Source organism: Myotis nattereri, assembly GCF_964212035.1.
Source record: "Myotis nattereri genome assembly, chromosome: 16".
NCBI classification, from domain to species: Eukaryota; Metazoa; Chordata; class Mammalia; order Chiroptera; family Vespertilionidae; genus Myotis; species Myotis nattereri.
In genome coordinates this window covers 10030078-10046700 of record NC_138091.1, presented here as the reverse complement: position 1 = coordinate 10046700, position 16623 = coordinate 10030078, and the positions used below count along the sequence as shown (strand labels likewise).

At 41.8% G+C, this 16623-nt stretch overlaps 1 protein-coding gene across 1 annotated transcript in view; it reads right to left on the bottom strand.

Annotated features, from left to right (window-relative positions):
- Positions 1-1778: 1778 nt before the first annotated feature.
- FBXW10B (F-box and WD repeat domain containing 10B) overlaps positions 1779-16623 on the bottom strand; it is a gene marked incomplete at its 5' end in the record, with an annotated part of 44977 nt that continues 30132 nt past the window's right edge. Inside the window, 3 exons of the mRNA XM_081110149.1 lie at positions 1779-2995; positions 7509-7774; positions 9428-9586. Coding sequence (XP_080966275.1) covers positions 2160-2995; positions 7509-7774; positions 9428-9586 — 1261 coding nt within the window. The 3' untranslated portion in view covers positions 1779-2159. The remainder of the gene's footprint in view (positions 2996-7508; positions 7775-9427; positions 9587-16623) is intronic.

The following is a 16623-nucleotide window of genomic DNA, read 5'->3' as shown; positions in this document are numbered from 1 at the left end:
GGGTAAGCACCTCGTAAATAGAAGATGGCATTCGCATTACTGTTTTAAGTTCAGCTGCAAATTGCATATGGTGGGATCTTGCCCATATGAAGGATGTGAAACTCAGGGGTCATAAATCATCTTTGACATTAATCATAACTGCATCCTACCGGGTGGCCTACAGGTACAGCTGCGGTTGAAGGCTCGTGGAATAATGTGTATTAGCACATTTCCTTAACTGAGAGAATTCTATTAAAATATTGTTACATGGCTATTTGACAGTGCTACTCTAAACCTAATCATAAAAGAAATTGTTTTCAATTTGGCAAACAATAGTATTCCTGTGCTTGAAAGTGAAAAGTGGAGGCAGTGAACAGGTTACCTGTGCATCTAGACAGCCCATGCCATGTAGGTTGTGAGGGGTTGTGGGGTTGGGGTTTTTGTGGTTTTTGTTGTTTTTGTTTTGCATACTATTTGAACTCATTACCATCTGTATAGGAAAATCTCAATTCACATTATATCCTGTGTAGGAAAAAAACTAGTTCTTCCCTACTGTGTTTCTCTCCTGTGTGTCTTCTTTACTACTCATATAAAACACTTAATTTCTTGTCACCAAATATCTTGAGGTTTTTCTCCACATCAAGCAATTCTCTGCAGCACCAGCTGGGTGTCCTACAATTAATTAAATGTTGACACTATCTACCTGGAGACATCATCAGATCACACAGGTTAAGGGCTCAGTCCTACAGTCTCTCTCTCTCTCTCTCTCTCTCTCTCTCTCACACACACACACACACACACACACACACACACACACGTATTCAGATGCCAGTCACAAGCCCAGGTTATCACCTGTGCTTCTGACCAACCAGCTATAGATCAGAGGTTGCAAGGACCCCTCTCCTCAGATTCAATTAACTTGCAAGAGCAGCTAACAGAACTCAGTGAAACACATTTACCAGTTTATAAAAGGATACAAAAACAAAAAAAAACAAAAAAAACGCAGAGCCAGATGGAGATACATAGGGCAAGGTCTGCAAGGGTCCGGAGCTCAGGAGCTTCTGTGGAGCTGGGGTGTGTCGCCTCCCAGGATGTGGATGTGTTCACCAGCCTGGAAGCTCTCCAAACCCCCTGCTGTTGGGGTTTTTATGGAGCTTCCTCATGCAGGCATGTCTAATCCTTAACTCCATTTCCAGCCTCTCTTTCCAAACCTCATGGCTTGTTTTTTCTGGTGATAAGAGCCCATCCAGGAGCCCACCCAGTCATGTCATTAGAACACTAAGTGTTGTTATCACTTAGGAATTAAAAGGTTTTCAAGATGTCTGTGCCAGGGAGGGGGTCAAAGACAAATATTAGAACAAAAGATATTCCTAGTGTTCTTATTGCTTGGGAAATTACAGGGCTTTCGGGACCTGTGCCAGGAACGCGGGGCAGAGGCCAATAGATATTTCTTATTGTCTCACAGCATCCAGTGGCCATGCTGGCCACGGAGTAGGAGCAGTCCCCTTTGGATGGGGCTTGAACTCTCCAGTGGTGGACTGCACTCTTCTAAATCACCTGCCTGGACCCTGATACTGTTAGCGGTAGGGAGATCTCCACATCTCCATCTCTTGCTAGTGGGAGTGCACTTCTTGTGATTTCCCGAGAAAAGGAATTTTCTGAGCCTCGCACGGGAGGATGAGCTGTTGTAGAAAGCTTTATTTCTGTGGAATTAAACCCCTGAGTTCCCAAGCTCCCATGTCCCCTTGTCCCGCCGAGGAAGCAGTGTAGCTGTGGCTTCAGCAGAGCTGGAATCAGAGCGAGTGTCCAGAGTTTTCGCTCCATATGGGAGCAGTGTCCAGTCCAGCATCAGGCTAGCATAGCTTGTGTTCCTGTCTGCATCTATCAGTTCACTGCGTGTGGGCTCCGCAGGGCCACATGGCTATGGAGGAAACATGAAATGCAAGGAAACAGGAACAAGAGAGCGAGTTCCTGGGGATTATGTATTCCCAAATTTTCACAGACTCCCCACTTATTTCTGTTCCCAGGTTTGACTGACAGCAAGCACCCTCCCTATGTCATTCCAACTTCACTAAAATAAAATAAAATAAAATAAAATAAAATAAAATAAAATAAGCCAAACACCAGTGTCTACTTGGTTTCCTTTTTATTGCAAGACATTGTAATTTCACAAGGCTGGTTCAGATAAAAACATTTGGACCAAGTTCAGGGGCTGCGGTTTTCCCTTGCTTCATGAAATTGTCAATGGGCAGGCCTTTGATCTTCCTGATCCATGCAGCTTTTCTGGCCCTTTCTGGGTTGACCACTTCAGTGGGCTTTGTGGCCTGATATTCTTTCAGCTTGGCTTCCTCGTACTCTTTCTCCTCCCTCACAGTCAATAGCATGAATTCGCTGTTCATTCTAAATGGATCCAGGGCCGGGCAGTAGCAAGGCCGTTCTTTCTTGACAGGCTGAGTTGTCATGTCTACCTGTGGAGCCACCATGCGGTTTGCCTTAATGACGTGCAGGCTGGTTAAGGGTCGGATGCTGCGTACTGCCCCGTCAATGGAACTGGTGACTTGATCTTCAACCTTTAAGCTGCCAGAGATCCTGGAGCGGATAATCATGGGCTGGGGTATGGAAGACTGGACTCGGGAATCGTGCAAAGAGTTCTTCAAGTTGGGCTGCAGTTTCTGGATTTCAAGGGAAATATTGGTTTGTTTCACATCTATGGGAGGGTGGCTGACTCTCAACATGTCAACTGCATGTTGTAATGATTTTCCTTTGAAACTAAGGACCTTCCTTGGGTGTGAAATTGAAGGTTCCCAAACATCAATGACTTGGGACTTTGTCCTATGGGGATAGGCATACTTCTCTGAATGATGGGCTTGCTGCAGGGCATTAACTGTCAGTAGGAACCGGTCAGGCGACATAGAGATTTTCCAGGACTTCCTCCTTGAGTGTTTGGGCCTGTGTCCAAAAGTTTCCAGTTGTCCTTTTTTGGGTACTCTCTCCATATCATCTAGTTTTTCCAAAAGAAAAGAAAAGAAAAATCAGTGTTCCATGAAAAGCATTAAGTACTTAAGCATGAAATTAAATCTGTTCTAATTGGGATGCAAACTGACATATCTGTTGCCCAATGGACATGCCATCCATCATGTGGGCAAAAATCCTCCATGATACCAGAAATTATGACATATTCAATGCAACAAGTCATTAACACATATACTACTACTTGTGTGTAAGTGTGCAATCACCTCTAGATACATATTATGGAGGGAACATATGTAGTCCCAATGTGCCACACATATTTTGAAATGTCATACCTCATTTATAATTCACACAAAATAGGCCTTAGAAATTCATAGTAACATACCTGTTTTTAAAGAAAAATTGAATGACAAAATTGGATTCCCATCTTATTAATCAAATTTGACTCTAAATGATCTTTGGACATTTTCTAAAGTCAAAACTACCTTCAAAAGATATATCACCCCTGTGAAATGCTAAATAACACAGCATGACCGAAAGGCAGCTCCTGAATAGGAGTTCCTAAAATGTTTTGCACAACAGCAGCAACATCAAAAGCTGCTGACAAGAACCAGAGATTCATCCTGTCACTCTATATCAGTGATGGCGAACCTTTTGAGCTCGGCGTGTCAGCATTTTGAAAAACCTTAACTTAACTCTGGTGCCGTGTCACATATATAAATTTTTTGGTATTTGCAACCATAGTAAAACAAAGACTTATATTTTTGATATTTATTTTATATATTTAAATGCCATTTAACAAAGAAAAATCAACCAAAAAAATGAGTTCGCGTGTCACCTCTGACACGCGTGTCATAGGTTCACCATGACTGCTCTATATCATGGTCAAGAACAAGGTGCCTAAGATCTGAGTTAAGAATGTCTTCATAGGTGAGCAAATCTACTACGTTGGTGCTATTATATCTCAGTTGGGCCTTTTGACCCCTACAATACCTCACAGGTACACTGAAAGTAGCATTCCCACTTTATGAAAGGAATAACTGAGTAATGAAAAGTGGAAGTCATTTGTTTAGTCAGACCCAGCAAGTGAAAGTCTGTATCACTAACTATAGCCATCTATAACTAGTAAATAAAATGCGACCATGTGTTAAGCATATAATCTTCCTTATCCCAAGATGTTTGTGTATGGACATACTAGGATGGAATAAAACTTCATATTTCTCCCTTTCACTTTGTGAATTAATATTTTATGAAAACACATCAAACAAAATAAAATTAAGATGTCAAAATCTTCCCCACTCTCAATCCCAGAACAAACCATTCCACACCTATGTGTGTACATGTATAACAAACCACACAATTTTTTCTCTTTTTATAAAAATTATGACAACTCTTTGTTCATTGGCTTGTCTTTTTTATATAATGATATATTGTGGATCTCTTTACAAGTCAATATATATATAGATCCTTGTGACATAATTGTATCTGTTGTGTAATACTGCAGAATATATATTTGTTATTATTAGTCACTGCCCACTGATGAACATTTAGTTTGTTAGTGATCATTCTTGAAGAAATGCAAAGACCATTTATTCGTATGATACAAGCAAGTGCAAAATGATAGATAGCCTTAGCTGGTTTGGCTCTGTGAGCAGAGGATAGGCCTGCAGATGAAAGGGTCCTGAGTTCTGTTCTGGGCAAGGGCATGTACCTCAGTTACAGGCTCAATCCCTGGCCCCAGTCAAGGCATGTTTGGGTGGCAACCAATCTATGTGTCTTTCTCATATTGATGTTTCTCTCTCTGTCTCTCCCCCTCCCTTCTACTCTCTCTAATAATCAATGGAAAAATCTCCCCAAATGAGAATTAGCAAACAAAAAAAAGAGAGAGAAAATGCTAGATTGTTGGCATGGGTACAGTGGGAGTCCTCATGCATTCTTGCTGGGATGGTAAATTGATACACCATCTTTAAAGGACAACCATGACAATATCTTTCTAGTTTTTAAATGCAGCTATCCTTTGGCTCAGCAAAGCCTCTCCTAGCACTTTATACTATAGGTATATATCTACATAGGTACACAGACATAGGTACATACAAAGATACCCACTGTTAGTAGAGCCCTTCTAAAACTTAATTGTTTTCCCCTCACCTTAAAACTAGTCTCTGCAGGTAGTTTGATTCAAAGAAGCACTGTTGTATTAACCAAACTACTTGAAAGGCATTGTAAATCTTTATCGAAGTTCTTCAAAAACAAAGGGACATACTATTTATGGATGTCCAGTAATTCTTCTTAAAAGCCCCTTCTCCATCTCTCTTATCTCCTTATCTCATATGTATAGCGCCTGTCCCCAAATTTATCTTCTTCCTCATGAAATCCCCTAAAACACCCTCTGAAATCAGACATAACTTGCTCTTCTTTCTTCTGTTCCCCATTACTCAGACTGATGACATAACTGTTCAGGAACTGAGGAGACTAAATGGTAGGGAAGGAACTCAGGCTTTGAGCCCAAAACTGGAAATTTAGCTCTTACAAAGTTTCTCGTTTTGTGGCCTCAAGCTCTTAAGAAAACAATTAAGTAAAACCAATCACTCTTAGGAAAAGCCAGGTATTTTATCCATTCTGAATTCTCAAAGATAAGCAACTTTAATGATCTGCTAAAAAACTAGACTGAAGAGAGAGAGAGAGAGAGAGAGAGAGAGAGAGAGAGAGAGTTGGAGTATGCCACTGAGACTAAAGTATCACTATCCATCTTACCTCCTGAAAGGGATTTTGCTTGCTGACTCTCCTGCTCACTATCTGAGCTAATGACTTCCTTAGAAACAGCACTCACTCTCATTTTGCTATCTCCATCTCTTCGGGGTGATTTTACCTTTATTTGACTTTGAGGCACCTCTAATGACCCTGCTAAATTAAGATTGATGAAAAAACCATAGTAAGTACATAATTCAATTAAGCCTGAATAATGGGGGCATAGCTGATAATTTGATTGTTTTTCACCCAAACCATCATCTTATTGTTTGTCATATGAAACTAGGTAGTCACCTAGAGCCTAAGGATTGATCACCCCACCTACTGATTATTAAGCTCTAAGCATTATCTGAAACTCTCTGTCCTCTATATTCTGGGAGGTGATCTATTAATTTATGGGTCCAACTGCACACATCAAATATCCTATCTAATAAAGAGGGAATATGCTAATTGACCCTCACACCATCACAAAGATGGTGGCACCCACGGCCAATAAAGAGTGAATATGCTAATTGACTGTCCCACCCTCAAAGATGGCGGCACCCACAGCCAATAAGGAGGGAATATGCTAATTGACCATCATGCCCTCAAAGATGGCAGCACCCACAGCCACAAGATGGTGGCGCCCAGTCCCCTCACCCCGCTGAGGTGCCTGCCTCCTGAGTCCCCCAGTCCCCTCAGATCCCAGCCGCCCAAGACCAGCCCGAGGCACAGGCATGCCTCAGATGGTGGCTTCCCAGCCACCCAGGGCTGTCTGAGGCTCAGGTAAACAGGGCCAGCCGAGGCTTGTGCTGCCAGCAGTGGCAGCAGCAGAGGTGTGATGGAGGTGTCACCTTCCCCTGATCATCAGGTCACCTCCCGCCCCTGAGGGCTCCTGGGCTGTGAGAGGGGGCAGGCCGGACTGAGGGACCCCCCTCCAGTGCATGAATTTTCATGCACTGGGCCTCTAGTAGGTTAAAGGAGTTTGCCTACTCTAGTCCCCACACAATTTATTCTTTGTATGTCTTATAAATGGCATGAGCCATGCCACTCCACTGCACACTTAAACACACACACACAAACACACACATACAGAGGTATCTGCTTCATAACTAATATTTTCCAGGTATCGTGTTCTCAATCAGGGGTAGAGATAATACATTTGCATAGAACATTTTTCTTCTGCCTTATAACAACACTAGAGGCTCAGTGCACGAAATTCGTGCACTGGGGGGGGAGTCCCCTCAGCCTGGCCTGTACCCTCTTGCAGTCCAGGAGCCCTCAGGGGATGTCCAACTAATGGCTTAGGCAAGCTCCTGCCACTGCTGCTGTGCTCGCCAGCCGTGAGCCTGGCTTCTGGCACACTGACCACCAGGGGGCAACTCCTGCATTGAGCATCTACCTCCTGGTGGTCAGTGCATGTCATGGCAACCAGTTGTTCTGCCATTCAGTCGATTTGAATATTAGCCTTTTACTATATAGGATTTTGTCCTAAGAAAATAATTATGTACCATATGTTTGGCTAGGGGATGTGGAGGGAGGATGTTGGTTGCTTGCTTTTGTTTTAATGGCAAGTATTAAGGGCTAATGTTGTTAGCTATTGTACAAAGATTCTAATAATCTGAAAACTTAGGCCTTAAAAATCGGGAGATTCCCTTGAGCTGGCTAACAAATTGGTGAATCAAAGAAAATTGCTCCCACCTTCCTTTAAAGGTGGGATTTATATCATCAAGAAACCACTGGACAAAATATCCCATGAAGAAACTAGTCCTGCAGCCTGAGACCTGCTCCGTTGGGTACCACTCTGATGGCCTGGGAGTCAGCTCTCTTACCTGTCGTTGTCCTGGATGGCAACAGGAGAACGCGGGACTTGTGAGATTTACTTAACAGGGACTCCTGGCCCACCAGGTATTTATTAGATATGGAGCTCCCCAGGTTGTGAATCGGAGTGCTAGCCTTAGACATGACTTCCGGGAGGTTTTCCTCCCTGTCCTCTTTATCCCTGATCTTTCTTTGTTTGGCCCGTTCCAGGAAGTACTGCCACTTGATATTCTCAAACTGGAATAGGAGGATATTGCTCTCTGTGTTGATCACCATCCTGGAACAAAAACAACAAGATTGCCCAGAAAAGGAGCATGCAGGCCACCATGCCCGGCCTCCAGATCTGCAGGCCAACTGCTGTCCTGTCCAATCCTCGGCCAAGGAAAATTCCCCAGGAGATTGCTGTGCCGGTAGGGGGTGTAGGTTGTTGAAGGGTCTAGGATAGCAGACCATGCAGCAGGGCTCATGGGCTCTGTAGCTATTTGTTGTTGTTGTTAATGAAATGTGAGCAGGGCACATGTGCTCTAATTACTTTGCTTTTGGAATTAAAATACTTTTAAAAGCATTTCCATTCTTGGAATGAGTGCCAAGCACCTCGGATGCTTGAGGCAGAAGACTTGGGTACTTTGCATGAATGTTAGGTCCTGAAATTCACCCTTGTTTTAAGCTCAGCATCCCAACGCCATGTTTCTATTGCTGTGATGGGGGTGTGGAAAACTCTTTAATGGGAGAGGTTCCCGCCTTGATGATCCTCCAGTCCACTCCCCTTCACTCCATCACTCCAAGGTCTCCGAGCATGCTCTACTTTAGACTGAACATGTAGGATGTTTTAAAGCAGGATGGTTTCCATCTTCCCTAATCCCCACTTTAATGACCTGGTGGGAAAGGAGTTCCAAATCTAGCCCCCCGCCTCTCCCCACACCCCGCAAGAACTGCCTCCCACCTGCCCATGGCTTCTGTTGTTCTCAGAGAAAGCCACTTTCTCTGCTCTACCTGGACCTCCTCTCGCCATAAACAAGAAACAGAGACACTGTGTGTAGGTTCCTTTCTACTCTAAAGGCTGCAATTTTAAGATCCTAATGGTTAGTGTAAACTCTGTAAGAGAGTGACTTGTTTTGGTTGAAAACACTGGAATAAAATTTGGGGAATCATTCCAATTAAAAATCTCTTTCTGATTTATTTTTACTCAAGCCAAAAAGGAAATAGTCTCTCTTCAGATGTCAGGGGTGACAAAAATTCAGGGGTGATTTAAAAAAAAATTTATTACCTCGTGACTGAAAAGTGTTTATTTATTGAGACTTATTACCAGTGCTCCCTCTTTAAGATGAGAAATAGTAAAGTTTCATTAAAGAGAAGGCATTATGATTCATGGAGATTAACTTGATGTCTAAAGTTAGCCTGTGGTAGAATTTTTAAAAAGTGAATTCTACTTGGGTATATTTCACATAATAGCACCCTGAACATGGCATATAACAAGCACAGTATTATATACAATTAGTCTAGTCCCAGTTCTGGCTTCTGTAAATTCATTTGCTCAGCACTGTCCCAGGAGACATGGGGCCCTTTGCCCCTGCCTTCCCCACCTCCTGCACTTTTGGGCATCTGAAGTGAGGCTGCAGAGACAGTGGGTGGAGCTCTGGTGCAGTGAGTGCGGGCTCAGGGAGCAAGCAGGGGCTGCCCATTTCAGAGCTGTGGTCCCTGCAGCTAAGCCATGCTGCACTCACTGCATGAGTAGCCCAGACGTCCAGGACAAGTCAGGAGTGATGTGAATCCTGATTGCTAAGTTTGGTGCAAAGTCCATTTAGTCTCCCATGAGACCATGACTCTCCTCCAGCCGAAGCCCAGCTTTACTGCCAGCAAGTCCAGGGCTGGTGGCCCAGAGGAGACAAAAATCATCCAAACAGAATTGTTCATAGCTCGGACCACCCACCTGTTGCCGCCAATGAAGAAGGACAGCACGGGATCACCTCTGCCATTGGCTTTCATCACCTTCAGACAGTTCCCATTGAGGAAGTTGTAAATGCGGATCTTGCCATCTGCACAGGCACTGATGACTCGGAGGAAGAGCAGAGCCACGTGGAGAACCTCCCTGGAAGGGGACAGAGCAATAGGCAGGGTGTGTCATTTGGTAAGCTGCTTGGGACTTTTGTAGTTCCGGGTATTTTGTGTATGGTCAGGAGTCAGTGGTTCTAACTATCCCTGAAGTGATGTTTGCCCTCATTTCATAATTCTGGATGTAACTCTCAAGACATGGCTCTACTCATTCATCCCATTCTGCGAAGATTTTCCCTGCAGTTTAGTCACAGTGCCACAAGATAGCAAAATGCAAAGGCCTATGTCAAATTTTGTGGGGGGTCTGTTTTATAGATGATCATACTTTTATAATTTGATTCCTAGCTATTGACATCTACAAAAGTCCTGCTGAGAATTATTTAATTTTTTTCTTTTAATCCTCATTGCAGGATATGTTTCAATTGATTTTGAGCTAGAGAGAGAGGAAACATGGATCATTGATTGGTTGCCTCCCATACAGCCCTGGCCAGGGATCAAACCCACAATCTTTTGGTGCACTGGATGACATTCCAACCAACTGAGCAACCTGGCCAGACTGAATTATTTAATGTTTTGATTCCTTTTCAAATAATATATATATAAATATATATATATTTATCTATCTAATATGCTGTGTCCAACCATCTGACTGGTCGCTATGATGCGCACTGACCACCAGGGGGCAGACGCTCAACACAGGAGCTGCTGAGGCGCTCACTGGCTGGCATCATGGACCTGGCGCCAACAAACCAACAGCTTCCCCCACACGGAACACAGGTACTGCCATTACCCTGGAGCGACACCCCAGCAAATTGCAGCCAACGCTGCCAGGACCCCATGTCACAAAATGCGGCCCACGGCCCAGGCCAGCCAGAAAACAGTGGGTGGCTGTGGGTGCTGAGTAATGACATTGCAACGTTACATAGCAATGCCTGTCTTCCTCTCCCAGCAATTAGCCTCCTTGGAGTTTCTTCAGTCCAGAAACACAACTTGCTTTATAGCCAAGTGCAAACATTTCACACTTTAACCAAATGTCTGTGAAGCATTTTCCCATGCCTCATTTCATTTGATCCTCACAGAAGTCCTGAAGTAGGTAGATAGGAGACTTGGTAGAATCCTGTTTTCTTTTCATTAGCCGGAAAATGAAGATTTAGAAAGCTTAGAAACCTGACCCTTCTGAAAAGAAGTAAAAAATGGTGGTCCTTGAAAATGACTTCAGGTTTTCTCACTGTGCAGAATGTAGTCAAACACTGCTGCAGTTAAATATTTTATCCTTTGTTCTCCCTGCGTGATCTACAGTAATAATGTGCTTCGGGTTGATATTTACTGCTATGTTGCTGACAATTACCTGAAAGAGAAGTTGGGGTGATTCACTGGGCTGGAAAAAATTTAGCTAAATCATGCACCTGGCCACTAGTTATTAGATAAAGAAAGGAAAAAAAGCAAGCAAAGATGCTCATCTTTATTTGAAGCAAAAATCTGGCATTTGAGCAGTTTCTTTTGGGTTTTAATTTGGTGGCTTTCATTCTTCCAGTTAAACATCCTGAAGGAAAACTGTACCCAGGTACGAGGTTTATCAGTTCCTTTTTGTGATGACTAGTAAGGAAAGAGAAAGGAACAGGAGATGACTTAGAATTCAGTGGTTCTCAACCTGTGGGTCACCAACAATAAAAATACATCCTGCATATCAGATATTTACATTACGATTCATAACAGTAGCAAAATTACAGTTTTGAAGTAGCAATGAAAATAATTTTATGGTTGGGGGTCACCACAACATGAGGAACTGTATTAAGGGGTCGCGGCATTAGGAAGGTTGAGAACCACTGACTTAGATAGATGCTTCCAACAAAATCCTCCCTACAATAGCGGTCCAAGTGGGACTCCAGATATGTGTAGTATTCAGTTCTGAGAGGTGTAGTTAACACATTCCTGTTAATGATACTGAATATTTGAATTTGATGCCTCTGATTTGATTTTATATGCAAAGCAAGTCCACCCATCCCTGCCATCTCTACCCATCTAAGTCCACTATCTCTTATTCTCACCCTCCACCCCCGCGTGCGTGTACACACACACACACACACACACACACACACCTAGGTATATGATGGATTCTTTTGGATACAACCTATGTCTGTTCATCTTTGCATGCCCTGCATAGGGCCTAGACCAGGGGTGGGCAAACTTTTTGACTCGAGGGCCACAATGGGCTCTTAAACTGGACCGGAGGGCCGGAACAAAAGCATGGATGGAGTACTTGTGTGAACTAATATAAATTCAAAGTAAACATCATTACATAAAAGGGTACGGTCTTTTTTTTCAATAGTTTTATTCATTTCAAATGGGCCGGATCCGGCCCGCGGGCCGTAGTTTGCCCACGGCTGGCCTAGACCATAGCAGGTCCTCAATAAATATTTGTTGAAAAAGTGGGTGTCAGCTTATGTTTGAGTATGATCGTTGCTACAGTGTGTTTAAAAAATGACATCAAACCATCTAACATGAGCCGTGGTCAGGTCCAAGAGCCTGATTAAGACTTCAAAGCCCCAACCACTAGCAAAATAGAAATAATGAAGAACTTGGAAGGCAGGAGCATGTTAGCATCTTCAAAGAGCAGCAAAGAGGCCAATGTGGCTTGAATTCCACCTTATGTGATAGATGATAAATAGATGGATAGATGGATAGATAGATAGATAGATAGATAGATAGATAGATAGATAGATAGAATAAATTAAGTATAAGAAAATCCAACAAAGTTCTAGGTTTTTTCAACATGGAAATATAGTGACTTTATTGATGCGCTTAGTCCACCTGTCAGGGAGTCCAGCACTAAGAAAGATGCCTGGTGGTAGAAGTGTTTAGCTCTTTCTATATCTCTTTTGATCTTGCTGAGCTGGGCCTGCACTTTACATAGGTTTCTGTGACATTTGGTAGTTCAGTCTACACCAGTACAGCCTACTGATAAAAAAGCACAGCTTTGGGATCAGAAAACCTGGGATCAAAACCTGATTCTACCCTTTACTGGCTGTGTAACAATCTCTCAGTCTTCAGTTTACTTCTATGAAGAAGGGATAGTGATTCCTGCCTCAGAGAATTGCTATCAGGAATAAATTAATGAAAGTATTTATAAAACAGCTCAGTACCTGACATAATTATTTTTATGATCCTACCATAGATTAGACTCCTTTCAGGTTTTATCTCTGTCCTATAAATAAGTCATTTGTCTTCTTCTTTGCTCCTTCTTTGTTAAAATACACTACTAAGAGTGATATCAATGAAAATGGAGAAGGTAAGAACTCTAAAACTCTTGTTTTAGAGTTTTCATCACTGCTTCCCATGGGCAATACATGTCTGTCGGGGCAAACAATTGACTAACCAAAAAGCTTTGGAGAAAAATCTGGGGAATAAAATGTCCATGGGGACTTTAAAAAGTTCACACATATTCCTGGGGCTGTGCTCAGGCTTGGGAAAGAACTAAAAAAGGCCCAGCTCTCACTCTTGGCTGACCATGATGTTCTATACAAATGGGAAGTAAGAGCAAAGGTAGAGTCTTAACCTGCCTGGCTGAGTGTTGAAGGCTTCCATCAGTAGGCACACAGGGTACTTTGGCAAAGAATTGGAGATATTTTATTCTAAGGTGTTCAAGTAAATCTCTTTCCAGTCACTAGGATACCACCAAGACAGTAAAGCAGAGACTTCAGTGGCCAAACAAGACAAAGAATACAGATACACGAAACAAATAAGCAAAAATACAACAAGCAACAATAAAAACAAACCTCAGAGATGGGAAAGATTTGACTTCCAGAGTTTTCATATTAATATATTCAAATTGGAAAAAGAAGGAATACTTCCCAACTCATTTTACAAGGCCAACTTTACCCTAATACCAAAACCAGGAAGGACAACACAAAAAAGGAAATTACAGGCCAATATCTCTGATTAACACATTGCGTACCGCATAGAAATCTCTAAGACATATGCCAGGGACCGTACGTTTTTGGGCAAACTGCATGTTATTTAAATCATCATAATGCACTTTAGGTGTTGTTTTTCAATAATTATAACATTTTTATTTATAAAACAATTAAACAATTAAAGTTCCTAGTACTTTTTTAACATATGGTACTGCTTAAAACATTTTCCTGTATGAAGAGGGGCCAAACAAAATTTACATAAGTATCTAGATTCGCTCCTTTTTCCATGGGCGTGAAAAACGAGAACAATCGTGAGCAGTCCTTAACAGGTGGCGCGCGAAACATGAGAAAACTCCTGAGCAGTACGAAATGTGTTAACATAGATGTAAAAATCCTAAACAAAATACTACCAAATTCTGTCTAATAAAGAGGGAATATGCTAATTACCCTCACACTGTCGCAAAAGATGGTGGCACCCACAGCCAATAAGGAGGGTATATGCTAATTGGCTGTCCCACCTTCAAAGATGTTTGTGCCCACAGCCACAAGATGGCGGTGCCCAGTCCCCTTATCCCCGCTGGAGTGGCAGGACCTCAGCAAGGCTTTGCTGGGCACCTGTCTCTGGAGTCCCCCAGTCCTCTTATCCTCCCAGCTGCCCAGGGCCGGCCTGAGGTGCAGGTAACCAGGGCCAGCCAAGGTTTGTGTTGCCAGCAGTGGCAGCAGCGGAGGTGTGATGGGGCATCGCCTTCCCCTGATCGCCAGGTCACCTTCTGCCCCTGAGGGCTCCCAGACTGTGAGAAGGTGCAGGCCGGTCTGAGGAACCCCCCTCCAGTGCATGAATTTTCAGTTGAATTTTCATGCACTGGGCCTCTAGTTGAATATAAAAATACATTAAAAGAATAATACATCATGATCAAATAGGAATACAGTGAAGGTTTATTAGCCACAAAGCAATCAAGATGATACACCACTGTAGCAAAATAAAAGATAAAAATCATATGATCATAGCAACAGAAGCAAAGAGAGCATTTGACAAGAAATGACATTCATTTATGGCTAAAACACTCAATAACATGGATATAGAAGGAAAGTACTTCAATAAAGGCCATATATGACAAACCCTCAGCTGATATACTTAATGGTGACAAACTGAAAACTTACTCTAAGGTTAAGAACAAGACAAGTATGTCCACTCTTGCTGTTATTATTCAACATAGTTCTGGAAGTCCTAGCAATCAGGCAAGAAAAATCAATCAAAGGCATCCAAACTGGGAAAAGAGAAGTAAAACTGTCACTGTCTGCAGAAGACATTATTCTTTATATAGAAAACCCTAAAGACGTCACAAAAACAACTATTCAAAACAATAAACAAATACAACAAATACAGTAAAGTTGCAGGGTACAAAATCGATATACAAAAATCTGTTGCATTTTTATGTAAAAGCAATGAAATATGAGAAATGAAGAAAACAATCCCATTTACAGTCCCAATAAAAAGAATGCTACCTAGGAATAAACTTAAAAAAAGAGGTGAAGGACTTGTACATTGAAAACTACAAGACACTGTTGAAAGAAACATAAGGAAATTGGAAAGATATTCCATGATCGTGGATTAGAAGAGTTAATATTGTTAAAATGGTCATATTATCTAAAGCAGTATATATGTTGAATGCAAACCCTATCAAAATACCAACAGTGCCCTAAGTGGTTTGGCTCAGTGGATAGAGTATTGGCTCTTGGACTGAAGGGTCCCAGGTTTAATTCTGGTCAAGGGCAGGTACCTCAGTTGCAGGCTCTTCATCCTGGTCGGGGGCATGTGGGAGGCAACCAGTCAATGTGTCTCTCTCACATCAGTGTTTCTGTCTCTCCCTCTCTCTTTGACTCTCTCTCTCTCTCTCTCTCTCTCTCTCTCTCTCTCCATATATATATATTCTTGAGGGAGAATTAAAAAGAAAAAAAATTCCAACAGCATTTCTCACAGAAATAGAACAAAAACAAAATCCTCACATTTGTATGGAACCACAAAAGACCCAAAATAGCCAAAGTAATCCCAAAGGAGGGGTGGGGAGAGAACAATGCCAGAGGTATCACACTCCCTGACTTTAAACTATACTACAAACCTATAGAAATCAAAACAGCATGGCATTGGCAGAAAAACAGACACATAGGCCAATAGAACAGAATTGAGAGCCCAGAGATAAACTCACACATATATGGGCAACTAATTTTCAACAAAAGAGCCAAAAACATACAATGAAGAAAGGGAAGTATCTTCAATAAATGGTGTTGGGAAAACTGGAAAATCACATGCAAAGAAATGAAACTAGACTGCTATTTGACACCATACACAAAAATTAACTCAAAGTGGATTACAAACTTGAATATAACAACTGAAACAATAAGATAAATAGAGAAAAAACACATAGGCACTAAACTTATGAACCTTGGTCTCAGAAGGGTCTTTGTAAACTTCTCTCCAAAGCTAAGGAAAGTAAGAGCAAAAATAAATGAATGGAAGTACATCAAATAAAAAAGGTTCTTCAGAACTGAAGAAACCATCAACAAAACAAAAGTGCAACCAACTAAATGGGAAAAGATATTTGCAAATGACACATCCAATAATGGGCTAATATCCAAAATGTTTAAATAACTCATACAACTCAGTGAGAAAAACAAACAATTCTATTTTTAATAAATAGGCAGAGGACTGCAATAGATAGTTTTCCAAAAAAGACATACAAATGGCCAATGGATACATGGAAAAAAGCTCAATATCACTAGTTATAATGAAAATTCAAATTAATACCACAATGAGGTGTCACCTCACATCCATTAGAATGGCTATTATCAATAAGACAAGAAATTGCGAATATTGGAGAGGATATGGAGAAAAGGGAACCCTCATAAACTGCTGGTGGGATGTACATTGATGCAGCCACTATGGAAAATAGTGTGGAGATTTCTCAAAAACTGAGAATAGAGCTACCATGTGACCCAGAAATGCCTCTTCTGCATATTGGAAACATTTATTCATAAAGCTAGATGTACCTCTCTCTATTCTCATTGCAGCATTATTTACAATAGCCAAGATATGGAAACTACTCAATTTTTGTTTGATTGAATGAAGAAGACATGATACATATCCTATCTAATAAAAGAG